The 25,435-nt window shown below is 44.1% G+C and overlaps 3 protein-coding genes across 13 annotated transcripts in view; 1 reads left to right on the top strand and 2 right to left on the bottom strand.

Moving 5' to 3' along the window:
* The window catches only part of kcnt2b (potassium sodium-activated channel subfamily T member 2b), a 40,933-nt gene extending 26,062 nt beyond the window's left edge, over positions 1-14,871 (bottom strand). For 2 of the 3 annotated variants that reach the window (XM_085784014.1, XM_085784015.1), the window contains exons 1-6: positions 14,472-14,871; positions 3,479-3,558; positions 2,469-2,571; positions 2,080-2,142; positions 1,147-1,195; positions 552-611 (exon numbers count right to left, since the gene is read on the bottom strand). In XM_085784014.1, coding sequence (XP_085640140.1) covers positions 552-611; positions 1,147-1,195; positions 2,080-2,142; positions 2,469-2,571; positions 3,479-3,558; positions 14,472-14,560 — 444 coding nt within the window. In that variant the 5' untranslated portion in view covers positions 14,561-14,871. The remainder of the gene's footprint in view (positions 1-551; positions 612-1,146; positions 1,196-2,079; positions 2,143-2,468; positions 2,572-3,478; positions 3,559-14,471) is intronic. The other variant, XM_085784016.1, reaches the window with a different exon arrangement.
* Positions 14,872-16,395: 1,524 nt separating this feature from the next.
* On the bottom strand, positions 16,396-20,098 carry qtrt1 (queuine tRNA-ribosyltransferase 1). The gene is made up of 9 exons (XM_085784027.1): positions 19,790-20,098; positions 19,610-19,678; positions 19,372-19,510; positions 19,078-19,272; positions 18,576-18,714; positions 18,393-18,468; positions 18,177-18,286; positions 17,898-17,982; positions 16,396-17,072 (listed from the first exon to the last, which is right to left on the bottom strand). Exons 1-9 carry the CDS (start codon positions 20,075-20,077, stop codon positions 16,920-16,922), a joined length of 1,254 nt encoding a protein of 417 aa, XP_085640153.1. The 5' UTR covers positions 20,078-20,098; the 3' UTR covers positions 16,396-16,919.
* Positions 20,099-20,278: 180 nt separating this feature from the next.
* dnm2a (dynamin 2a) overlaps positions 20,279-25,435 on the top strand; it is a 28,807-nt gene continuing 23,650 nt past the window's right edge. For all 9 annotated transcript variants that reach the window (XM_085784025.1, XM_085784021.1, XM_085784024.1 and 6 more), the window contains exon 1: positions 20,279-20,815. In XM_085784025.1, coding sequence (XP_085640151.1) covers positions 20,655-20,815 — 161 coding nt within the window. In that variant the 5' untranslated portion in view covers positions 20,279-20,654. The remainder of the gene's footprint in view (positions 20,816-25,435) is intronic.

Here is a 25,435-nt window from a genome sequence, read left to right as displayed (position 1 = left end):
ATTAAGATGTCAGCCGTGGCTGTTTTTATGTCTCTGCCGCCTGCATATGGCTGACCTGAATCTGACTAGTGTAGGTGGAGAGGCACGGGGTATGTCCACAGGAATCAGTCAGCTCTAAATGCTAAGGCCTCTAGCCTCCACAGTAATCTGCAGAGAGACCCCTTCATAGGCTTATAGTGTCAAGTACATCAAAGGCAGGGCAACCCGTTGATGGATCGGTCCCCCACTGCAGCAACACGGGGGCCTCCCCTAAAGTCTGTCTGATGTGTCGATAACAGGACGGTGCTGCTGAGGAAGGCTGAAGGGCCACAGAGAGAGGTGCTTCCCAAATGCAAGAGTCAGAGCTGCAGCGCCAGGGGAGGGAGGACAACTTGAGTTTAATGGAGACGACACACGCAGACGAGTGCAAAGTGGACAAAGACACCCTGTCCTCCTCTCCACCCCTCAGGCATATACCACACACACACACACACACACACACTCACAAACCCACACACGTGGACGTCACAAAAGGCATCCGACTGACCACTGAGGGGCCACGAGTAACTCACCTTGTAGCTCAGATACACGAGCAACATAGTTTCTGAAAAGCTGATGAAAGCCACAAGCACCTGCACAAAAAAAGAGAGAGAGGGGGAGAGAGTGGGAATGGGAGAGTGACAGAAAATATAGAGATAGAGAGAAAAGAGAGAGAGCAGAGAGCAGACAACATAGCCAGAGAGAGAGAGAGAGAGAGAGAGAAATTAGGAGTCGCAGAGATGGAAGAGGAGAGCGTGGGAGGAATCAGTAGGCGTGCTGATGATTGAGCTTCAGAGGGAACAGGTTTAAGTGAAGCAACAGACAGCCTGGTGTCTGATTGTGTACATAAATATGTGTGTGTGTGTGTTGTGTTGTGTGTGTGTGTGTGTGTGTGTATCGTACTTGTAAGTGTGAATACATGTCAAGTATAATGGTCTGACTTCATGTATTTGAGTCTTACGATGATGCAGCATGAATTAATTGGCCATAAACGAATAAAAAGGAACGCAGACAGATTTTATGCCTGTGTGTGTGTGTGTGTGTGTGTGTGTGTGCACTCATGTATGCAGAAATGTGTGTAAACACATCAAGGCCTTGTTTGCACGGGAGTGTACTGATCTGTCTGACCTGCAGTGCCCACAGCGGCAGCGGCCTATCCACCCAGATGATCAGCTTCCTGCAGAGCGGAAGAAAAGGACAGTAACGGAGAGAAGATGAGGGCAAATGTGGCAAAGAAAGACAAAAATTAAATGGACAAGATATGTATATATTTTTAATCCTGTTCTGCCCAAAGCAATAACATTCTCAACAGGGATCATGAACACTAGTCCCGACATTGCATTAAATTTAATTATGCTGTTTACAATTGTACATCAGTGGAGTGCACAGCTGCCAGCACCCCCATATTGGAGGAGAAAAGTAATATTCACACAGTCAAATGGAAATTTACAGCCTTATTGTGAGAGAAAGACCAGTTTTTTTTTTCTAGAAGACACCCTGGGGCTTATCATGGCTGCTTGGCTGCTTGCCTGCCTGCGCTCTGATTTGCTCCTACAAGTCTGCTGCCTGGAGCAGGAGGCGGTGCGTCCCCTTCCTGAGCTCACTCTGTCAGGCTCCTTATTCATTTGGAGCCAGAGCTTAGCCAGTGTCACCAGCCACCAATTAGATCAATAGGTCCCCGAGCAGGAGACATGGCGTAGCCCAAAGTCCTCGTACCACTTCCTGGTTTCTCTCCTTCTCTCTCTCTCTCTGTTGCGGTATATTACATGCTTTATCTCCACTAGATCACTGTTGATTAGGCTGCACAGGCACTACATACATATTATGCTGACAGCTAATCCATACGGTCGGATTGTGACAAATGAATGTGGATCTGTAATACTCGATATCAACATTGTGAATTGCATCAGTTAAGTGAAGTCGCATTGATTGCCTTATACAACATTTCCGACCGGTGGGCCGGCGTTGGACATGGCAGTCCTCCAGGGTGTGCGGCTCGGCTCCGTGGTCCCTGTCTGCAGGCCAGAGCCATCACTCCTCATTAGAGACTCACATACTTACCAGTCAAACTCACTCCAGGGGCGGGATGAGGTGTTTTGCTTTGTGCAGTTCACTCCGCTCACACTGCGTTGGGAGAAAAAAAAACCCACAAACAAAAAAAATGGCTAAACAGCAACAACAAAAAAGCTTCTTATCAAACTTCTGGGACTGAGCCTTTGCTCGGTCCAAATATCAGTTCACTTTTCCTGATTGTGATCTCCACCTCCCTCTCTTCTCCGGCCATAATCTCACATCCAATCCTTTTACGGGATAGGCTACTAGAGTCTATACACACACACGCTGTTATCTCATCTATTGACCCGGTGCACTAGTCCCTGCTATCAGGGCTCCACACTTGCACAGACTTTGTTTCACCTCATTAAGCCCCCTTTTATCACCCTTCCTCTCACCAGTCCTGTCGTCCCTCTTGCGGGTTGTCCAGTAGGACTCTGACGATGTAGAGGAGGCAGCTCAGCACTTTCAGAGAAAAGTTGAACATTCGCACCCGCAGACCTGCAATCGCGAAGACAAAGACTGTCAGTCATTAAAAATGTATGAAAAAGAACTTATTTGGAAATCACGTTTTTATTAAAAATTTAAACCATTTTTATAGCTCTTTCAAATGCTCAAAGTTGTGACACTGAATAGATCTCTGTGGAGTTCTTAGAAGTGGTATAATGCGCCTATAAGTCACAGCAAAGATGTATTAGAAGTCACGACACAAATGATAAAAACACAGAAGAGCTCTGGGGAACCAACAGCTCGTATAAGCCATTTGTCACCACTAGCAAAAAGAGAGACTGCTCTCCAAAACACCACCAATTCACTTCTCTTTGATGAAGCTTTCTGCAGTCATGCTTCACTGACAATGGTTGGTGCTTAACACAGCAGAAAATGTAAGGTTTTATCCTTATCTGCTCAAAGTTAATCTTGCATCCTTTACACCTCAAGTAATATTAATATTACAGTGTGTTATTCAAGCAATGATTAGCTGCTTGTAAAAAAAAGGTTGAAGGCTATAATTAATTAATATTAAACTAATTAAGTGCTAAATAAAACTGACATATATCTGTCGCTCCACTGTGAGTAAAGGTTTCATGAATAAATATTTTAATTACTTTAGTTGTGTAGAGGAAAATAAAGGTGTGACATTTGAATAAATGAGTCCAAAGATCTTTTTAAGTCATCTACACAGACATATAAACCAGTCAGAGAGAGGAATAGCGGGCGAGTTGAACAACCGGTGATGAAACGCAGAGCAAGCGTGACAGCATCACACACATAAAAATGAAACAGATCTCTTCAATCAAAAAATTAGAGCAAGTCGTGTGGAAGAAAAACAGAGAGCAAGGTGAGGAAATCAACCCCAGAATAAACACAGACAGAGGAGGCGTGATTCCCAAACACAGAGGCAACTCACTGGATCTTTGGTTTTTGATGAAGAACAGCTTGAGGCGCTCCTTGAACGTGTTCTCATTCACATAGAACTCTACCTGCACCCTGAGAGAGAGAGAGAGAGACGGAGAGAGGGAGGAGAGAGAGAGAGAGGGATGGAGAGATGGGCAGGAAGAGGGTGAGAGAGTAGCTGGAGATAAGAGAGAGTCTGCAGGAGGTGCTGCAGGTGATTGAGGAGATAAAATACTTTTTTTTCATGGAGTCAAGTCAAAGGACAAAAGACGAGAGAAATCAAGCAAAAGGGGGCGGGAGACAATGCAAAGAAGAATAAAGGTGACGAAGAAAAAGTGCACAATTGAGCAAATTGGAGATAGAAAGGGGGCGATAATGATTATTTGAACACTAAGAAAGTATGGAAATAAGACAATGTGACTGGCTACATTAAAGACTAATGGGTTTTGGAGGAAATGGTGTTCCTGCTTGTCCTCCTGCCCATAGGCCCAGACAGCTGCAGTCAGTCTCGTTATCTCCACTGATTAAATATAGAGCAACAAATTACTTCCCTCTGATGTTTCTGCTGAACATGGGAGGCCATAATTACTGCTCTTTCTCCCTTTTCATTCTGGCACCATCCTGTTAGAGGGACACACACACCTACTGTACGTGCACACACACACACACACACACACACACACACACACACACTCATGCACGCAGGCCTAAAACACACACCTGGGTGCAACCAGGTCATTAGGATTATTAGACCATTCACAGGCCAATCTGACATCAGCGCGTACAAGGAGAGGACATGATGGAAATGACAACGAGACACTCTTCAGACGGCTCTTACATGCGTGGAGTCACATAACCAGACACACAGAGGGGTGACTGTATTTCCTGTCTGACCACCTCAGGAGAGAGGGGGGGGGGTAGTGGTGGGGGTGGGGAGTGGGGGCTCTCAGTGGCTCTTCTTTCATGCTATGGAGGGAATGAGTGGATGACTCAGGCATGAGGATGAAAAACCCCAGGCCTGGCTCGCCGGTGGTCTCCTCACAGCACAGACAGATGAAAGAGAGGCAGAACAACTGTGCAATCTATTCTCCCGTCTGCAGGAAGAGGAAGAGGCGGCGGTGGCGGTGTGGGGGCGGGAAGGCGGTGGGCTTCCCAGGGTTCCACACTGACTCTACGCGTATACTCACGCAAACCCAAAACCAAAAAAAAAACGCACCATATTCCCAGCAGCATTTGGGGGTGGTAGGGTGGGGGGTGTATATGTCAGAGGGGGTGGGGGTGGAGGGGCTTTCCCTCAGTGTTGCTATGGCAACACAGGATTCGTTGTCTTTTCCCCCTCCCTCTCACATGAGCAGCTGTGAACAAACACAAGTAGCCTACAGAAAGTGTGTTATTGAGCCATCGGAGCCGATAGCCCTCGCTCCAACTTGTTGACGACCCCGCCCCCGCCCCCGCCCCCCTCTCGCTGTCTGAGCAGCCCACTGACAATAATGCATTTGCTTTTGCACACATGACAGATAACAGGAGAACGTGCAGATACACACACACACACACCTCCCCTTGCTTGAGTTGGGGGGAAAAAAAGCCCATGGGTGTGTAATTGCACCTTTTGATTAGAAAATGACTTTGTATGAATTGCTGGAGACATTGTGTCGCCCTGCAGGACTTACTGGTATAGACGGCAGGGAAAGTAAAGAAAGATTGTGTGTGCTTCCTTCTGAATGTGATGAGTCGAACTGAGCTAATCGACTAGATGACTGCATGAGTTCTTTCATGCACAGAGCAATCACACAGTCAATACCATAGTGGCAATAAGCATGGGGTGACATTTTTTTATCAGTTCCTGCAGAGTATATTATTACTCATCCATAGAAAAAAAAAAGCAGGGTGCAGAATACCTGCTGTCTCATTATATCATTTATTAATAGGATGTGCTAAGCAGAGAAATGTTAAAGGGGTAGTTCAACATTTTGGCAAATTGGCCCATTGCCATAATCGCTATAGTCATAGCAGTAGGTTCATTACCTTTAATTGTAGGTGTAAGCTATTTTCAGTACGGCGGAGCGCAGCAGCTGGCTGCTCAGAGCTACGCTATGGAGGCTAAGGGAATTTCTTGGTTTCCCTCATTAAACTCATCAAATTCAACATCCCAAAACTCCACAGCGCTTTTGTAGACAAGTTGTGACCTGCACAACCACCACGCTATGAGATAATGACGGAACGATACGAAACGGAGCCGTTTTTGAGGTAAATACAGGGTAAATACGGAGACTGCTTGCTGAAAAACTGTCCCTGAACGCAACGCGCATCAGCGGTTTTGTATGAATTTACCTCGAAAACGGCTCCGTTTCGTATCGTTCCGTCATTATCTCATAGCGTGGTGGTTGTGCAGCTCACAACTTGTCTACAAAAGCGCTGTGGAGTTTTGGGATGTTGAATTTGATGAGTTTAATGGGGGAAACCAAGAAATTCCCTTAGCCTCCATAGCGTAGCTCTGAGCAGCCTGCTGCTGCGCTCCGCTGTACTAAAAATAGCTTACACCTACAATTAAGCAATTATAGCAATGGGCCAATTTGCCAAAATGTTGAACTATCCCTTTAACTGATGTGTAAAAGTTTGCAACAGGTGAGATAAGCCTTTAGAGACTTTAAGAAGGAAGATGTGATGTGTAATGTAGAAATATTACATTAGTTTCTTTTTGTTTCAATAGCATGCACACTACTCTTATGTCAATTGAATTATCAAAATTATAATCAAATACAACTCTGTTTATTACAATACTAAGCAAACAACCATTCCTGCAAGCTTCTAGAGCCATCCTTTTTCTAAGTGCACACCCAAACATGATGATAATATAAGCAGAAATATGCATTTTGTTGGATTTTACAGCTCTGCTGGATCCAGTAGTCTCAAAGTTTATGTGTTGACTTCCTCTGAAGAGCTCCTCTGTGGCAGGTTTTTAGGTTATCATCTCATAAAAAAAGTGAAAATGGTACATGCTTAAATGTTTGCTTTCCATCAAGCTAATGTGTGTTTTACAACCAAATCCATCAGACACCGCACCTTAACGTCCGACCATGATAGCATTTTTAGCCCGATGCCGTAGGACACTTAAAGTGACATACATCCCTAAATCAAGCCGTCCCTGGATTTCTTTTCTTCATCAAAGTCCTTAAAGCCTCCTCAGGCTCTGTGAGAAGATAACCTCTTCCTAAGGGAAAAGGTTAATTTCAGAGGTCATTTTGTCCTTGATGTGTTTCTCTAAGTAAGAGCTTTTCCACTTGAGTGTACAACAGAGGGTGAAAAGTAAAGTGGAAATATAGCCCAATAAAGAGAGTTGAGCGGTAAGACAGATTGAGAGTTGAGATCTTTCATCTGGTGGGGGAGAAAACACATTAAAAACTCATAAAGAGCATTATTTCAAAACAAAAGACACACATGCTCATCACGACGGCACCTCTGGACTACAGCCATGCACAAGCCAACAGCCCTCGAGCTCCTCCAAAAGCACAAGGAAAAAAGATTAAGTAAATGTCACCGGAATAAGGAACAACAATTTACAGTAAGTGTATCATTCATCACCATGGGAGAACAACCCCCACAGAGGTGTATTTCACTCTCCCCGCTCAAAATACATGTTTGTCAAACTAATTATTTCAAACCAGGCAACTAAGATAATCTGAGGGGCTTAATAAAGCAAAGCCAGCACGTTTAGCAGCTGGAAACTAGACTACATGAAGTAAGGGGGCATGGCATAACATTTCAAACCCAAGCCTGGGGAGAGGATTTGCATTTGCATATTTGCATGTTGCACTCTGAGGGTTGAAAGGCTGATAGAAGAGAGAGACACGGAGAGGGAGAGAGAGACAGAGCAGACAAAAATACAGACAAATTAATAGACACAGACAGATGGACAGACAGACAGGGACATGCGGAGGAGGATCTTTGAGAGGGAGAGGGAGAGAGGGAAAGAGAGATAGAAAGAGGGAGAGATGAACCTTGTTCTCCTGCTGCTTCCACCCATGCCTGTGCTCCATAATGACACAGCATTGGCCATCTAATGACACAGTGGAAGAGACTACAGAAAAAACCAAATCTGTGTGTGCTCAGCAGCACAACACTTGCTCATCACAACCTCTAAACACAACTCGGAAACAGTGTTCATGCTGGTGAAGTGGGAAAAATAAAGGAAATAGGGTGACAGTGAGAAACATTCCACCTGGTAAACCTCAGCAAAATCTATGATATCGAGGTTTGCATGTTAATTATTGGAAAGCGAACACATATCTGAAGTATGCCTTCAATAAAGAAATCCATAAAAGTGTTAATCCATCTAGAAAAGAAAATCGTAAATATGGACGTAAATTCACCTAGAGGCTGCAGGCAGGTCTATACTGAGTGATGTGAGCTGCTGCAATATGGAAACAAAGACGAACGACTGACCTGGCATATTCCTCAAACCTTTTAAGGTGCACCCATTAGAAAAAAGGAAAGATGAATGGAAAGATGTTGAACCCATAAAAGAAAGGAATGGACACGAGTGCACAAGTAGAAATGTTATTTTTAGAGAAGCCGTTCCCCACCGAATGAAAGAAATGTGTAGCTTCAGAGGAACCATTCGACGGAAAATTACCCATAAACCAGTCTGAAGTTTATTACTCAGCGTAGTGTACTGCTCAAGACGAATGGGTAAACAGGGGATCCTCTGTGAAAAAAAGAGGATATAGATAAAAGAGAAAAGTCTGCGGGGAAAAAAAGCAGACAAAGACGTAGAATAATATGGGGACTACAAATGAGGGCTGGGGGAATTCAATGGGACGACAAGAGGCAAATAAATTGCACATCACCATGAGGCCCCCTGTTACAGCTTAAGAGAGGCAAGGTGCACTCTGCCTCATTCAACCAATAGTCGAAAGGACAGCTTGTCCCTGACCCAGATACACAACCATCGCACAAATTAGTGTGTGTTGATGGGAGGTAGGGAAAAGAAAGAAAGGAAGAAAGAAAGAAAGAAAAAGTGTGTATAGATCTTCCCTGTTACAGAAAGAAGAACCTTTTCTTCTGGTGCATTTCTCTCTTTTCTAAAAAACTGTAAGTGCACAGGTTCATGCTGACTGAACGGTGGGATGAAATGAAGAAAACATCCAGTGATTTTAATAGCACTCATCACTGACACAGAAATTGATTTCGACACGCCAGTAAAACAAGTGCTTTCATTGCAACTCAACAATTACTGAGACCTTTTAAGAGTCGCTTTCTAACCAAAGGAGGAAACCTAACCGGTCCATGTCAGGGACGATTAATGTACTAGTTCATCTTCCATTGTCTATCGCCTCCTACATTCACTACATCTCCAACCTGAGCTGCTCAGGCATACCGCAGAAGCAAAGTGACACTCATCATTTACAAGAAATATGTAATGCATCCCTCACTGTAATGACAGTAAGTAAACGTGTCCTGTAGTTTTTTATTCAGAGCCATTTCCTGAACAACCTCTGGGTTCCCATGGATTAAAACTTTCCATATATCATCAGTGGAAGAGCTCCAGCTATTCTCCACCACCACCACCACCACCACTCTGCTCCCTGACGTAATCAGCCTTGCCTCATCCCTCCCTGACATTATCATTCACAACCTGGGAGCATCTGCTGACACGTTTACACAGTTCCTCTTGTTTACCTGAATGTGGACTGTATACATAACACAACTGTTGCTGCAGAGGTTCCTCTCACCTGTTGAATACACAGAAACTGGCAACTTCAGAACACATTTGTATTCATCCTCCTATAGCATGAAACATAATAAGGCTTTGAATTGGTGCGCAGCTGCATTTAAAGCCACCCCATGACATTGTATCTCCCTGTCCCGTCAGATTAAATTAGCCTCACATTTGCGCAGACATTTCAGATTCGATCAAACCAACATGAGATATCAATCTGTTTCAAAGTCGTCTTCAAATTACCGCTCTGAGGGCGATGCGTGCAACGCAACAAGAGTGAAACATGAGAGGAATCCTCTCTATTGCCTGTCTCTGGTGTCTCTGAGGCTTGCATGGATTGGAAAGCCAACTCCTGTGGTGTATTAGGCTAACTTAGTTTGGGAATAGGGAGCTGCGATTAGCGGACAACTGTGTTTGTGATCCCCCCCCTCCACCCCTCTACTACACAACATCAGTGCAGCACAGCAGCAGTTCCTTGCTCCTGTTCTGATGCCACAAGGACCTTCCGGCAACATCCAACACCGCCAGAGCTCAGGAGTGCTCAGACACATGCTAGTCATCCCCATGGCTGTGTTAGTATCCACAGCAGGAAAGCTCATAAAGTATTGACAGTGCTCATCTAACCCAAAGACTGGTTGGGGAATTAAATGCCTTATTAAAGCTGGTGGGCAGAAAGACATCTCTAAAAATAAAACTGCAATGATTCGGGATGACCGGAGACACACCCCGCATTGACTCTGCTCTCTCTACAGCCTTGGGCTATTTTTAATGTAATGCTATAACAATAACAATAAATAAGATACAGTTAATATATATCCAATTTGTTTCTATGTCTTTTTACTGTATATGTATACTGTACACTAGGTTGTCTGCGCCTTGCCACAGGATGCAAGGGGTTGCTGGAGTACAAGGAGCAAAGAATGGGATTTAATAAACTCTGGCTGTGCGACAAAACTGAAGTGTCGCTCAATCCGCCTTCAGGTAATGTCCTGTGTGTACTTTACACAGAGAAGCAGCGCCTCATGTTCACCAGACGTCATGTGCAACTGAAAGATCTTGCACAGGCTGTGATGTGAGCCCTCCATCTTCCCACCATGGCCTCTCATTTGTTCTCAAGCAGACGTAGCTTTAATGGAAACCTTTCCTCATTTGCCAGTATTAATTAGCATGTTGTCTTTAGAAGGCTTTTCTTTTCTTTTTCTTTTTTTTTTAATTAATAGGAGTTGACCTTCGTAAGGCCTTATGCTTTGGTTTTTATCAGAGAGTTTGCCCCACCCCCACCCAATTAACTCCCATCAGCCACTGAGTGTCTTTAAGTTAACTCAACTTAGATAACTTTGAATTATGGGCTGTGCTATGAGGCTGGAGGAGCAGGGGGTGTCATGACACAAGTTATGAGGCCTGTCTTCTCCCTCATCACCGTTCTCTCTCACCCGGTTTCAAATCTGATAAAATCACCTTTTCACAGAGCGACTCTTTTCATCACACAAGCCATCTGTATTGCTAATAACTTTCCTTTATGTCAGCTCCAGCTCTGCAGACATGAGGTGTAATACATCCATGGTTCTACAGTTCTTGACAGAGATTAGTATCAGCTTTCTAAACCGTCTTGTAAATGGTATGACTGAGAGTGAGTTTTGAAAGTTTCCCTGAAAGACTCTAACGTCTAAATCGGAGTACAGTCCAAAAAAAAAAAAAAACGATTGGCAGTATTGGCAGTATTGATGGATCATGCTCTTCATTGACCTAGACTACGGCTTAGACGAACCAAAGAGGAGGCAAGATGAGCAGGAACATGTGGAGGGAGCGGGTGGCAGTGCAGACTGAGACAGAGATTGATTGAGAGGAGATGTGGAGGCGACAGCCAATGAGAGATTGTTTTAAGGACAAAAGCCTGTCATTTGTATGGTAATCCTGGACTCTGAGGAAAACCCCTGCCGAGTTGGTCTATTGTGGCACAATGGAGGCTCTGCTGTATTTCATTTCACTTGTGACAAATTTGACATACAAGTGGAGCTGTGCGGGGAATCCTGTGTGTTCCTAGGCTGTTATGAACATGCCACTGACTCTGATTGCCCTGCAATTCTGTCGTTCAGTAACTGCTGTTCAATAAGCCAGAAGAATCACCCTGCTAGGTATTCAGAAAATGCAGGAAATAAGTTTATTTGTCAAGAGAAGGTGCTGCAGACAGGCTAACTATTTATATTTAACGCGGCTGTGGGAGGATTTGCACAAAGTCAAGGATTAATGTTAATATCAACCAAAATAATATTCATTCATTTCAGGAGTTGATATTGAGTTCATTTTTGTGAAAAACACACAATCCCCTGACTGCTAAAATCCTTATCATCAGCCTGAAAAAGATCTGTATTTAATTGTTTAGTCATTTGGCATTTCCTGAAAACACAAGCCTCTGACTCACTGCCAGAAAATATAAATGGTGTCTGTGTGTTCGCAACAGTGGCATTAACATGCTCCTACTTCTCTGTCCCTGACACATTTCTGCAAACACAAGACACACTTTCACTTACTGATCAATTACCAGCTACAACCTTGATATAAGTTAAGAGTGCTACACACACAGATAATGATAATTGGCTGTTCTGACTGCAGACAACCGTTCAAATTGTGTCTGGGAGAGAGACCTTGTTTCAGTCGGTGCAGAGAAAACAGAGAAAATTTTAATTTTGCTTGGTTTAATATTTGCACTTTTGCATATTTTAGCCAAATATTGTTTCAATACAGAGTGCAGTGTCAAATTAAAGTATAAAACATTCATGAGGGAAAGGGAACTCCACCACACACATAGTACAGTACAACACCCCAGGACACAGGTCTACTAAAACCAGAAAACACTGCCAGAGGTTAAAAAAAGGAGGGGGGAGAAAAGAAAAAGACACTGAGGATCTATAGATAGCAGCAAATCAGGAGGAGTGGCGATCTGTATGCGTGAAATAAATTATTAAATCAACCCCTCGCCTTTAAAAGTCTGTGCTGAAAATTGCCTCACCTGAGAGCCTTTCAGTGGCTCCCACAAAACGTATTCCACTGAGGTGCAGGAGAGCTCTTCAAAGGGGGAAAAGCATGGTATCGGAGGCACTTCAATCAGGACTAAGATGCAGAGGAGGGTTAAAAGAGGGCAACATATGGACACACAAAAGCACTTCCAACACACACACACATGCACTTGTGGAGGATGCAGGCTGAGAGGCTGGGAGGACAGAGAGAAGGCCCTCCAGAAAGACGACGAGCGACAGAAGTGGGATTATACGACTCAGTAATATATGTTTTCCCAGAGTGCAGCCATACGTGTCAGGGAGATAAGTTATGCGCACACATGTTGACATACTGATGTGTGAGGGCGTTTTTGAGCTGGTATACGCTGTCATACGGTGCCATCTGTGCACCTGCGGCCACTGGTGGGGAATGGGGAAGGGGGGAAGGGGGGAAGGGGGGGTCGGAGGTGTTACTTAAAGTGCACTCCCAGATTAATGGACCATGGCAGACAAACTCTGTGTGATTCAGGCATAATTAAACTTTCTGTCACTATCAATCACTGCTCTTGCTCTCCTTCTAATCAGTCCATTTTATTGCAGCTAATATTCCCTGGGCACTGACATCAACATCTTGACCCTCTGACAATTGCTCTTTCTCTCTCTCTCGCAAGTGTCTAGACATTTATATAAAAGCATGCGAGCACACAGATGTTCACACACACACAGATAGAGACATAATTGCACATAAATTTCTACTATATGCCAGAATCAATTGCTCCTAACTCGGATGCATCTACTGTATGAAACAAACATGTAAGCAAAGGATGTTACAGCTCTGCAGAGTGACTAAATAAATGTAACACACACAGCCCACACAAGTTTAATTGGAACCTCGACGCCTTGCAGAGCCGTCAAAGTGACTGACATCAGGATATCCCTGAAAACACTCACCCACATCATGTGTTTGGAGATTATTACAGCACATCTGTGGTGCTGACACTCACACACGATCCTTTCCAACTGTCTCAGCAGCCGCCAAACCAAACGCAACACACACACAACACACACACATACAACACACTGCCACTGCCACTGCCTGTTTTCTCTCTGTGGCATTCATTTTAGCGAAGTCATCCGCTGTGTAGCACATTCTTGTCTTTGCTCAACCTCCTTTAGAGGATCAAGATGATAAAAAAAAAGTCTCATGGACCTCTACAGGGTAAAAGCTGTGCCTCCGTCTGTCTTAGATCACATTGCACTCTGGTCCTGAAACATTAGTCTTTAGGCATCAGCTGACAAATTACAGAGGGCCAGAGGAGCAGGAGGCCTGCTTAGACTCCAGCTTTGTAAAACCAGATCATTTGAGAGGTTGAGATACAGATACGTGGTGAAATAGTAGTAGAATATAAATATTCAGTATAGAAAATCAATCAGTCAATTAATCACATGAATGAACAAACAGTGGCATATTGGGAGGTTTCAATATATTCAATAATACAATAATTTAATTTATAATATTATTGACAGATTGCAGGTATGGTAAATGTAAAAATCCTGGTTGGAATTGAATTGATCCTTTCTTCCATGCTCTCAGTGGCAGGTTTCCCCAATTATCTGATCTAAAACACCCACTCAAGTCCACAAGCATTTTGGTCCTCATTTCCACCTAGCAACGGGAGACACCACTGTGAAATGAAGGTTAAGGCTTTCCATTAGAGCCCATAATGAAACGACCAAATTAAGCAATGCCTATCACATGGCACGTCAAAACCTACAGTCCATGTAAATGGAGTGTAAGCAAAGGTTAATTGCCAGTAACTGAGAGCACCCACTTGAAATTGCTTGTCCAGGTGGCAGATGGTTCACAGCAAATCTAAGGAATTATATGGCAGGAGGAGTAACACGGGGGCCTACTAGAGGTCTATCTGGTCACTTCTCATTTCCTCCCTGGAGGATGCCAATAAAGGATTTTAAATTAAATATAAAATAAATTGAATGGATATTCCTGCATTTGTATTTAGTATTTGGATCTCTTTGGGTATCTTCTCTCTCTAATGGTGTGATAATAGTGCATTATTAAAGCTGCTGCAGCTTGTGCACAGCTGACAGTAAGATACCCTAACACATAATTAGCTACGGGCGAGTTCATGAGATGAAAGGGAGAAAATTCAAACACAAAACAAATGAGTACTTTTTTTTTAAGACAACATGATACGTTGCTCTCATGGCGCACAGATGCGCAGAGGAATCGGCGCGCCGTGCGTAAACGGTGCAAGCAGCTGCATCCTTACCTGTCATCGGTCTGCCAGTCCCCGAGCAACAGGTCTCGGAACCGGTACCGAGGGGGCAGCGGGAGCACCTCCTTCTCCAGTTCGACCATGGTCCTCCTCCTGCTCAGACTCCACAGGCAGAGACAGATATCACGGCAAACCCGAACCTCCACTCTGAGGAGGTGGACACCCCAATTCCGGCTCCGTTTCCCCGTTTCCCTCTGCTATTCAAAACGCAGATTAATAAAGAACACATTGATACACCTCATGGTATCGTCTTCGATCTCCCTCCTAAACAGAAGAAACCAACTTCTCTCTTTTTCCACCCGTCTCAGTGCAGCTCTACTTTTCTCCCAGCCGAGGCAACAGGTCGAGGATGTTCATCCGTCGGTGCGTACAGGGGAGGCTCCACTTTTACTGTGACAGCTGGAGAGCAACTGGTTGGTCTCTCTCAACACCAGCATCCTCCCCGGCTGAGCTCCGCATGGACGCACTGACTGCAAATGTTTAACCAACCGCTGAGGAATACTCACTATCTTACTGTTGCGACGACTTTTAATTTCACAAATGACAAGTAATAACACAACAATTCCGAAAAACTAGACTCCAAAATTTGCGTTCTCCATCAACATCTGCGCTGCGTTATGCACAACACATCCCCGCAGTTCACTGTAATCCTGAATAATGATGATATTGTCAACCATACACACGTGATCCTCACAAATGTCCATCACACTTCTGAGGAAACCTGCGCGCATCTGTCACCACGGGTCTCCAATGACGCTTCCAGGCTGTAGATTCATTATTTCTCGCCTCAGTTTGCCTTATTTCAGCTGGGCTTCTATAAAAATAAAAATAAAAGATATGGCTGTAGCTCTTCTTTAAAAAGCCAATTAAAGGAAACAGCACGTGGCATGCTGGGAATTGTCTTGCTGAGCTATAGAGAGAACACATCCAATTTATTTAGCACAAAGCTGTGGTCGTGCGCGTTCATTTTCAGACACTTAACGTGATTTTACACGGCTTGCCAACCAAGCTACTGAGTGCTTTTGTCGTCTCACTGAGCATCCATATGCTAAATATAATCAAAACACACTGTGGAGCAGCGGATACTCGAGGGAAAAAGCACAATCAAAGCAATGCAATCATCACACTCAAAAAAAATAAAGAAGTTTCTGTGAACAGGAGAGGGGATTCATAATGTAAAAGAGCACAGAAAGCTCACCATGGACTCACCATTATGATGGCATATGGCATAATTCTCCTTATGAATGTTTTTAATCAAGCTTGCAACCACTTGTAAACTACTTTCATTATACACCAAAAGCACAGTTTCTATTGTGTGCACTCACTGCTGTGGTAAATATTAGTCTGGCTGCCACTCAGTGCATGTCACAGGTTTAATCTTGTACAGCCTCTGGTCACAACAGAAGCAGTAATGAAATTCAAATGTGGTGCTTGAGAGGGCTGTTGACTCAAAGCCATGGACAACAGGTGTTATTCAAATTAACTCTCAATGATTAATATTAATCGCACACAAAAGAGCCTTGATAAACCGCCACCTCTGTCAGCTCCTGACAAAAACCTTCGCTCAGGAGTTCAGAGTGGACTGTTGAGTGACAAGAAAAAGAAAAACAGACAATAGATAGGTGTCAACAGCGGTTTAGCTATACGCACAATTTAGCATGTGAATAATTTATTGTGTTTTTCATATAGGTTATGTTATCTATCCACCTGTAATCATGTGTTATTCCCACTCTGAGAGAACTGAACTGCTGTTTGCTCCATTAGGAAACTTGTAGTGCATTATCATTCAGTTTTACTGTCACTGGTTTTGTCTACTTTGCCCTCTGGTGGTCATCATGACACAGGCACACAACCTGCAGCCAGGCCAGGTCCATTCATCTGATCAAACAGATATGTGACGACTATAGTGGTGGTCAGTGTTAAAACAGCAGCCGACAGATGGATTTATTATTAATGAGCATTAGGAAAAAACAAAATATCTCTGGAAGATGCTCAGCCACAAAAAGAAAAGAAAATTTTAAAACACTACAAAGACGTTTGACAGGAGGCCAAAAAAAAAAAAAAAAAAAAAATTTGGTTCCAGTGGGTGGGCCTAGCTGTGTAGCCATGGTAACAACAAAAAAGTGTCTGAGCAGATCGGAGGAGATAGTTCATGTGTTTCAAACCTCATTTCAGCGCAATTCAATCTCACATTATCATAATGTGTACTCTGACAACAGTTTGCAGAGGCTGAGTAAAGAAGCTTGTGGTAACGGACAATCTGACTTTATCCCCTCATATCAAAAGCCATTCTCCTCCTCAACACCAACACAACAGGTGACGCAATGTACAAACATAGATACACAGAGTAGAAAACAATCATCCATAAAAAAAAAGGTCATTTAAAAGATATAAAAAATCTTTGAGTCACCGTTTGACATTTATCTTTGGAGTAAAATACTTCTAGTCCAGTGTAACATTGACAGAGGCCAAAGCGTCCACAGCCCAGCTGGGGTACTGCTCACGAGATGGAAACATTCGCTTCATGAAAGTCCGTATGAACTCAGGAAATCGGTCCTCCACAATGCTCTGTCTCACAGAGCGCATCAGGGTGAGCTGCAAACAGAGATGTTTGATTAATTGTGGAAGAAAAAAAATAATGTGATTACTGATCTTCAGCGGAAAAACACTTTCTCTTCAGCGTGTGTGGGTCAGCTACGGGTCAAGACAGCATCAACACAGGATATTGCTCAAGTGTTTACATGCTAATGGTTAACATGGTAACACATTAGATGTGGTGTACACATTTCACAGCAGTGAAATTCTTGTTGTGGAGTTTCAAACTGGTTGAGTGGCCCACCCAACATGGACAGACAGTATCTGTTATTGCCTCTTCACAAGAACAGGGTATTCTGGGTCTAATCTGTCACAGGAGGAGACTCTTCATTGTCCTGATAATGCCAGAGCAGCAAAGCAAGTTTGTGCCATTTTGGAGTGTGTGGGGTGTGTCTTGAAGGATTTAACTGGTGTGACTGAGGCGATGATAAAAATTTCATCACATACATTTGAAAAGTTCAGCATTTGCTGCTGCGCTCCTGTCAGATTATGAAACACTTTATGTAAGTGGCACAACTGCAGAAAACCAATAGTAGCCTACTCGAAAATAAAACAGTGATGTGTAGTTTTCAGATAAATAAACTAAATGTAAAGTAAACCGATGAAAAAAGCTAAATGTTAAATAATACAAAACTGTTTTAATGTTTCAGTTTTTAGCAATCAAACCTTCTGCCTTCCTTATATAATGTGCAATACCACCACTGACTATGATCTAATAGGCAAAAATGAAATTTATTCACACATTTCTGACAGAAATTACCAAATATGGACTATTATAATCTTGAATCATATGAATTTTTCTGCTCAATGACCTGCAGCACTTACCTGGTAAGCAATGTTATGGATGGTGATGTGATGCATGGCCGCGGTGTCACTCTTAAACAGAGCGTGCAGGTAAGCTCGACTGTGTCTGGAACAGAAGACGGGCATGTTGTTTACATCTCCCTCCCACTGATGAAGTCTTGAAACATATCTACGGTCTTCTACAGCGTGTTAAGATTTCCTGCATTTGTTCTCAAGAGAAAAATGTTTTGACGCAAAGTCGCAAACAGGAACAACCTATGAGACAAAACCTCCAGACTGACAGAGAGATTTTTAACTTACCTCTTGCAAGTTGGACACTGGCAGTCTGGGTCTATAGGCTGGAAGTCCTTGGCATACTGCTTGTGTTTTACTTGGAGAGATCCCCAAGGCACCAAGGCAGAGCCAAACCTCTGAGGTAAAGGAAACACAAGCGTCTGAAATCAGTTCTTGATATGGAATTACAACAGTCTGACTTTTAATGCGATTTTCCCGCTCGGTGAGACGAAGGGAGCTTACAGCAGTGCGGGTGGGGAACACGCAGTCAAACATATCACATCCCAGAGCGACGCACACCACCAAATCCACAGCATACCTGCAACATGTGAGGATCACACACATTTTTATGTCAATTAACATCACGGCCGATGAGCAGCGCATCATGTCTTGATTTAAGTTTTACTGCATAAAAGGTTAACATACCCTACACCCATCAGGTACCGAGGCTTCTCTCGCGGCAGGTGGTCAGTGCTCAATGTGACCATCCGCCAGAAGTCATCCTTCTCCTCTCCTCCACTCAGGCCACCGATGGCAAAACCAGGAACATCACGCTGGGTCATTTCTGCAGAAAGGAGAGAAGATATACACAAGTTCAACCCTGTCTCGCAGCCAAAATGTGTGTATAACTTTCTGTTTGCTATCCCTTCCTGTCATATCCTGACCCTTTGAACAAGACTGTTATTATCCAGGCAGGCAACCTCCCACCTGTTTGATTCACGCATACTTCCTAGTTGGATCAGGAAGTAAATGATTGTAGAACAAGTCATGCAAACTTTACAGATAATTATTTTACATTACTGGATTTTCAAGGTGTTCAAATATGTGCTTAGGATCTATACAAATGTGATCCAACCATCCAGGTAACTCCAGATACAGGTAACCTAGGTGAACAGAAGTAGAAAAGCACTGCTGAAGAGTAGTTTACCATCAAGACAAGCCTTGCGCAGGTCTGCATTCAGCCCTCCCTGTATGATGGCAAAAAGGTTTTGTTTGTCCGGATGTTTATTGGCTCCAATGCACCGGTCCAGCCAGCGAATAGATCTGTGCATGGCCTCCTCCACCCGTGGTCCTGTGACCGTACTGCTGACAACGTCATCCAGCTGCATCATAATGTCCGATCCTGGAAAAGCACAGAGAAACATAGAGAGGTCGTCTGTTAGCCACTAAAAAAAAAAATAAACCAAAGGGAAGGTCCAAATCTGTATCCTTCAACACCGACCCAGGCTGTTCTGTATGCCGATGGACTTCTCAGGAGTCAGGAGGATCTCTTTGCCATCGTAAGGGGACTTAAACTTGACCCCTTCCTCTGTGACCTCTGAGAGTTCAACAAGAGACACCATCTGGAAGCCTCCACTGTCCTGTAAAAGGAGGAAAATTAAACACAAAAATAAGGTCACCACAAAACAACAGCAGCTCACACAACTTCAGTTCCTTTCATCACCTGTAGCCACACTCACAGTTAAAAGATTTCTCTTCCACTTCATGAACCCATGTAAACCATTGGCTTTCTCGATCAAATCAGGTCCCTGTATGAATGAAATTGGAAAAAGCATGTGAGAAAATGCCACGAATTGGTACAGCCCTAACTAAATCATAAGAAAACTATGGACTGGTTGATATAAGTTAGTGTCCCCTACCGGTCTCATGCCCAGGTGGTATGTGTTCCCCAGACAAATCTGACATCCAAGACCCTCCAGCTGATCCACAGTGATCCCCTTCAGGGTGCCCTGAGTCCCGACTGGCATGAAAACCGGGGTACTGACAGCGGAGTGAGGCAGTATTAGATCACATGCTCTTGCTTTCGTCACTGAACATTCACCAACGATTCTCAAACTCAGGGGAGAAGCGGCCGACAGAGCTTTCTTTAGGGACATGTGGGTTTCTGAAGTGTTTCTAACTGCTCCACACTCTACGCTGGCAGCCATGTTGTAGCGAACATATGACGCGAGGGGGGATGAAAATTGACGGCCCGCCTCGACCAATCAGAGATCAGCAATTTGATCAGAACGAAAGGCACGCCTTTTGTTTATCCAATCAGAGCCCTGGATCTGTGGAGAGGCAGTGGAATCGGCCAATAGGATCGCAGGGTTTCCTCAAGAGGCGGGCCTTTACGTACACCGGTCGTCTCCTCTGACCGGATGGTGGTTTTGTAGAGGAAGTTTTGTTTTGCGAGTTTTCCGTCCGTCTCGACTGACTGAGTATATTTTTTAGTTAATGTATGTACGAGAACACGAAATGATATTAGTGTGAGCTGCATTACCGGTGACAGCTCGAGTGTTTTAAGAGGGAGTAACAAGCCCGAGCTGTTTTGTTTGAAGCGGCGGAAACTCCAACAGAGTAACCCGAGAGCACCTTGCTGCTAACTAAGCTAACGTTAACCCAGCTAAGTTGTTAGCGCGGCTATCGGTTAGCCTCTCCTCTCCTCCTCTGGTCTGGTCTGCCTGCGTTGTGTTGAGGTGGTGTTGGAGGGGGGGAGCTCTCTCTCTCTGAGCCAACGAAGCCATGGGGAACCGGGGCATGGAAGACCTGATTCCCCTCATCAACAAGCTTCAAGACGCTTTCAGCTCCATCGGACAGAGTTGCAATCTAGACCTGCCTCAGATCGCCGTGGTCGGCGGGCAGAGCGCTGGGAAAAGCTCAGTGTTGGAAAATTTTGTTGGCAGGTAAGTTAAGTGAGTGTTAGTAACGCTAAAGATGGAGTTAAGCTTTTTAATTTGCAGTTAATACATTAGTTATAGCTTTCTAATTTGTCATAAGGATAGACCAACGTTAGTTACTCTCCCCTGTGCGTAACGTCAATATTATTTTTACGCACTTGTCGTAACGCTTTGACAGTATGGAGGAGGCTGCAGGTTCAACTCTACCCTGCCTGTAAGTTACGTGGCAAAAACATTGCGCCAGCCCAGGAGCTTGGTATATAAACGAAATGTTATTTTCATTTTCAGTTCTGTGTACTTAGGAGTTCCCTGTTCAACCGAGACTGTCTCTAAACAATGATGTGTGCAAAAGTTTAAGATATTAATAAATAGTGGAAGTAGAACTAGATTTGGTGCTTTGCTCTGGGGTTGTCTCTCTGGTCATTGCCAAACCTTTCCACGGTATTCATGCCATTTATCAGACTGTGAGAAAGTATCTATCTGTTGACATACTCTCCTAGGAGGTCCATGCAAATGACATACAGTACATCAAGGTTTCTGTCCCACTATGGCAGTTTTATTCTCAGTAAATCATAGTGTAGATTATCTTGTTATGATTTTGAACAATTTGGCCTCAGATCTGAATGGGACGTGTTTCCTATGGCTCTATTTATATCTCCAGGCCACACCCAGAAAGTCCCAACAGTAGTCACGACTAGTAATTGTTATCTTGTCTGCAGCTCAGAGCTGTTGATTGTGGTTTCATTGTGTCACATGAGAGTTTGTTGTTGGTTTTATGGTGCTCATCCTCTTTGATGTGCGAGTACAATTATGTCACTGGGTGGGCTAGTAGGTGGAGTGTCAGCCACCTCCCTTCCTTTAGAGATGTGCGGCTGACTTTGTCATCAGAAGGGTAGATCTATAATGCACCACACAATCTCTTGTTAAGATTCGGTCAAACAGTGCAAGTTCACATTTTTCGCCAGACACAACTTCCTTTACTATCTTCCTCTTTTGCTGTCTCGTTTTTTTTGTTTGGAAATCAAGGAAATGGGGACAGTGTTTCTCCATTCTTGGTGATCTGAAGGTTCAGCAACAGTGCTCCTCAACAGGCCGGTCCAGTTGTCCTCAACAGGCCGGTCCTGTTGTCCTCTCCCACATCAACAGTGAATGAGAGCACCCTGCAGATAAAGAAACAAACCAAGCTTGATCTGAAGCAGCTTGTTTAACAGGTTTCCAAGGCGTAACCCAACCCACACGGGGATCGAACAATCACATACATGCGTGCAGGCCAGCTGACAGAGACGAGGAAGTGCATTGGCTAGTAAGAAGATGGCATGCAGACAGGCCTTTTGTTATAAACACACTGGCGAGAGCATGTCATAACTGCTCTCGGGCAAGAATACACATGAAGATTAGACCGCCAGACAGTCAGTGCACATTAATTCAGATCAGTGGGGTTTTGCTATGTGAGAACACTTGACACACATCCGCTGTATTGACGACGAAAAACATTTCCTTATGACCTCAATTTCACAGTGCTGGCTGTCCACTTTCTGCCAGTTGACAGGACATACATGCGTCTGGAGGAAAATTACAACCTCACTTCAACTTCACTTTCATTCTGTAGCATGACAACATGTGCAAGGATATCTGTAGGTGTGTACCGTAGCTGTTATCACACAATACAAAGTACACCACCTGCTCTGTATGCTCCTCACTGTGCAGGTGGACTTTAGGCCGCCTGACAAGGTGGAACAGTAGAAGCGAAACTCGTAGCTACAAGGTCGAGTCTTACTTCAGCCTAGAAGGTCATGGGAGTTTCTGCATTTCATTATAGCGACAGGCGTGTTCCTGTAAGGTTGACTCATTGTTGATCTAAGGATTTGTTTGAGTACTGTTCAGGAGCAGGCAATAATACCTAAACCCTTTACCTTTATGTCATTTATTACACAAGAACTACGAGTGTTCAGCGTTGCAGGATAATTGATTTTCAAATTCTCTGTTGTGACAACAGACTTTTAACCACGAGCAATGAGCCACTGTTGCCACAGTCAGTAATTGCTGCTCTAGCCCTTTTCCCCAGTGGCTGAATGTTTTTTTCCCCCTGATGAGCAGTAGTTGTGTGTGTGAAAGGCTGGCTTAATCTCTTGTGTCCCTAGGCATGAAAATAATACCTCCTTCTCTTTCTGTGGCACCAATGACAATAGACACTGGGCAACTAAATGCTGGGAAGAGACACATTTCAGGCCATAAGACTGTATGATTCACAGAGCGCACATGCTCCTCCTTTTACTGTGTCCCGCCTCAACTCCACGCTGATGTCATGATCTGATGGCTGCCAAGTGACTTAACGTACTGCTTCACTCTCTTTTCGCTGGCAAATTGTCTGCTGTAACCGTTATTATCTGTATTTCTGCAGCGGAGACAAAGGGGGGAAAATTACGGGTTTATCATATTTGCTTTGTAGTGATTGTCTGTCTCACAGTTGACACAGTCCTCATTCTCAGCCCAGGCATGTCAGACGAGATTTAGATTGCACGCTCGCTCTGTGTGACCCGTTCCCGCTGATGTGATTTGGTCCATCGTTCCCTCCATGTTTGTTACTGGAGACGAGAACGCGCCTGTCAGTCGGCCGGTCCACTCCGCATACTTTGCTGGAGAGAAGCTAATCAAATCACCCTGGCTCGTCAGCCTCATGTATTTGTGAATGTTTCTGTGTTTTTGGTAGGGGTTTGGGTGTGGTATGTGTTGCCTCCGTGGTTTAGACTTGCATCAAACCACTACTGAGGGAGTTAAGTCTTCGCTGCCACAAGAATCTACTGTACATTTCATCATTTTATAACAAGTATGAAGTCTGTGAATGTTTAACACCATAATAATAAGAAAATGAGATTGATGAAAAGTATTAAGAACTTGATTCCAGTTACTCAACTTAACTCATTCAAGTTATTCTACTACTGTGTATAGTTCAACATGTTGTGGATCATGATTAACTCTCAGTTCAAACATTACTGTGCTGTAGTAGGGTGACGTCTTTGTCCCAGAGGAAAGACCTCATATCTTGCGCTACAAGCCGGCCTGGGTGGGGGAGGCTGTTATCAGATCTGTGGCAAGTAGAATTTGAAGAGAATAGAGGATTTAAAGTGTTGGGACAGTTCAAGCTGTACTAGCAAGACGGATAGAGAGATGAACAGTTTCGCCTTGAGCATGAATGAAATGTTCTCCAAGGCTGTATTATTACGTAGCACTAGCAATAGACTTACACCATGACAGTGATAAGGATTATACAGTATAAAGGAATTCAAACAAAATGTCAAACAAAAAGTGTATGTGTGCATGCAACACCTTGGACATACAAGAAGTACAGCTGAGTGGCAGCAAGCAAAGAGATTTTCGACTAAGCAGCTGGATTTTTGGAAGTGCTTGAAGAGGCTTTGGTGTCTGTTGATGCCTATGTGCGGGAATGTGGGTAGCCATAATTATAAGTTCGTTGTCACACCACATGCCCCACAAAACCACTACTAACATGTTTTTTTTGTGTGTATGTGTACTGTTCCCTCCTACTATCCTCAGTACTATGACCTCTGAGTTTCACACGCTGGTTCCTATGTTTGAAAACACAACGGCCTGGTCTCCGTAGACCCAGATGAAAAGGGGAAGATCAGCTGTAGGCTAGTTGCGCTGCCAGTTTGTAACAGACAGAGGCTGTTGGGCAAGCAGGCAGGTAGGGGGAGGAGGGAGTTGCACCCCCCCCTCATCACTTGCTTTTGCTTTCTCTCGTGTTGTGTTAGATGGAGGGAGGCTCACAGACTGATGCTCTTTGCTCGGCCATCCATAATGCATGAAATGATACACAATCTGCTCGGCCTCGTCTATCATTTACAGCGCATCAATAATGGAATCCCGGCCTCTCGCTTCCTTTCAATATGCCACTGCTGTTTATCCAATTCAGTAAATATGAAGACTGACTGGTTGGATTCTGTCTCTGCAAAAAGTGCTTTTTTCTTTTCTTTTTTTGATTTATTTTGGAGCAATTTCTTTGAAAATGTTTCCATGTAGTATTTTATTTGAGCTTCACTTGATCACTGCGTGTCCGACCGGCAGCCACTTGTTGAGCCGGCGAGACGGCATTTTATTGCTGAAAATCCAGTGAGAGTCACCTGTAATTGGAGACATGCATCAATACATTAGCTGTGTCTTGAAGAGGTCATCCTTGCTGTGAGCACATCCACATCCAGTCTAATTTGTCTGCCCTATCCCTCAGCCTATATATCAGCTTTGTTTTTTGTTTTTTTTTATCTCCGAGCCTCCCCGTGCTGCTCCCATTCCTCATCCAGGGCTTTCTATACTGTCGCCCCTGTAGACAAATGCCTGCATGCTCCACATTATGTGCATGACACAGCAGCAGCAGCAGCACTGAACCACAGACCTGTGGGTTTTTTGCTGATGCAGGGAACATCCAGAATGTTCCGCACTGTTTCACCGCACCACTACACTACAACCTAGGAAAAAGCTGGCAGCATGTTGGTGTGTGCCCCCCCCCCCCTCACTCTCAGTCCTGTGGCTGACATATCTCTTCCAATCTGAAGTCAGCAGGCAGCCTGAGCACCACCAAAGGCCCGTAGGTCTGGCAGCGGGGAGGAA

Source organism: Trachurus japonicus, chromosome 8 (assembly GCF_045865225.1).
Source record: "Trachurus japonicus isolate A0001 chromosome 8, Traja_1.0".
Lineage (NCBI taxonomy): Eukaryota > Metazoa > Chordata > Actinopteri > Carangiformes > Carangidae > Trachurus > Trachurus japonicus.
Note: the sequence above shows the minus strand (reverse complement) of the source record. Positions and strands in the feature narration are given on the sequence as shown.

Excerpts from the sequence above, each read along its gene's own strand:
- qtrt1 (XM_085784027.1), bottom strand. The coding sequence starts at position 20,077 with ATGGCTGCCAGCGTAGAGTGTGGAGCAGTTAGAAACACTTCAGAAACC. Across the intron at positions 18,715-19,077 it reads GCGCAAGGCTTGTCTTGATG|AAATGACCCAGCGTGATGTT; the intron begins GTAAACTACTCT and ends TCCTTTCTGCAG. Across the intron at positions 18,287-18,392 it reads TGTTCCCCACCCGCACTGCT|AGGTTTGGCTCTGCCTTGGT; the intron begins GTAAGCTCCCTT and ends CCTTTACCTCAG.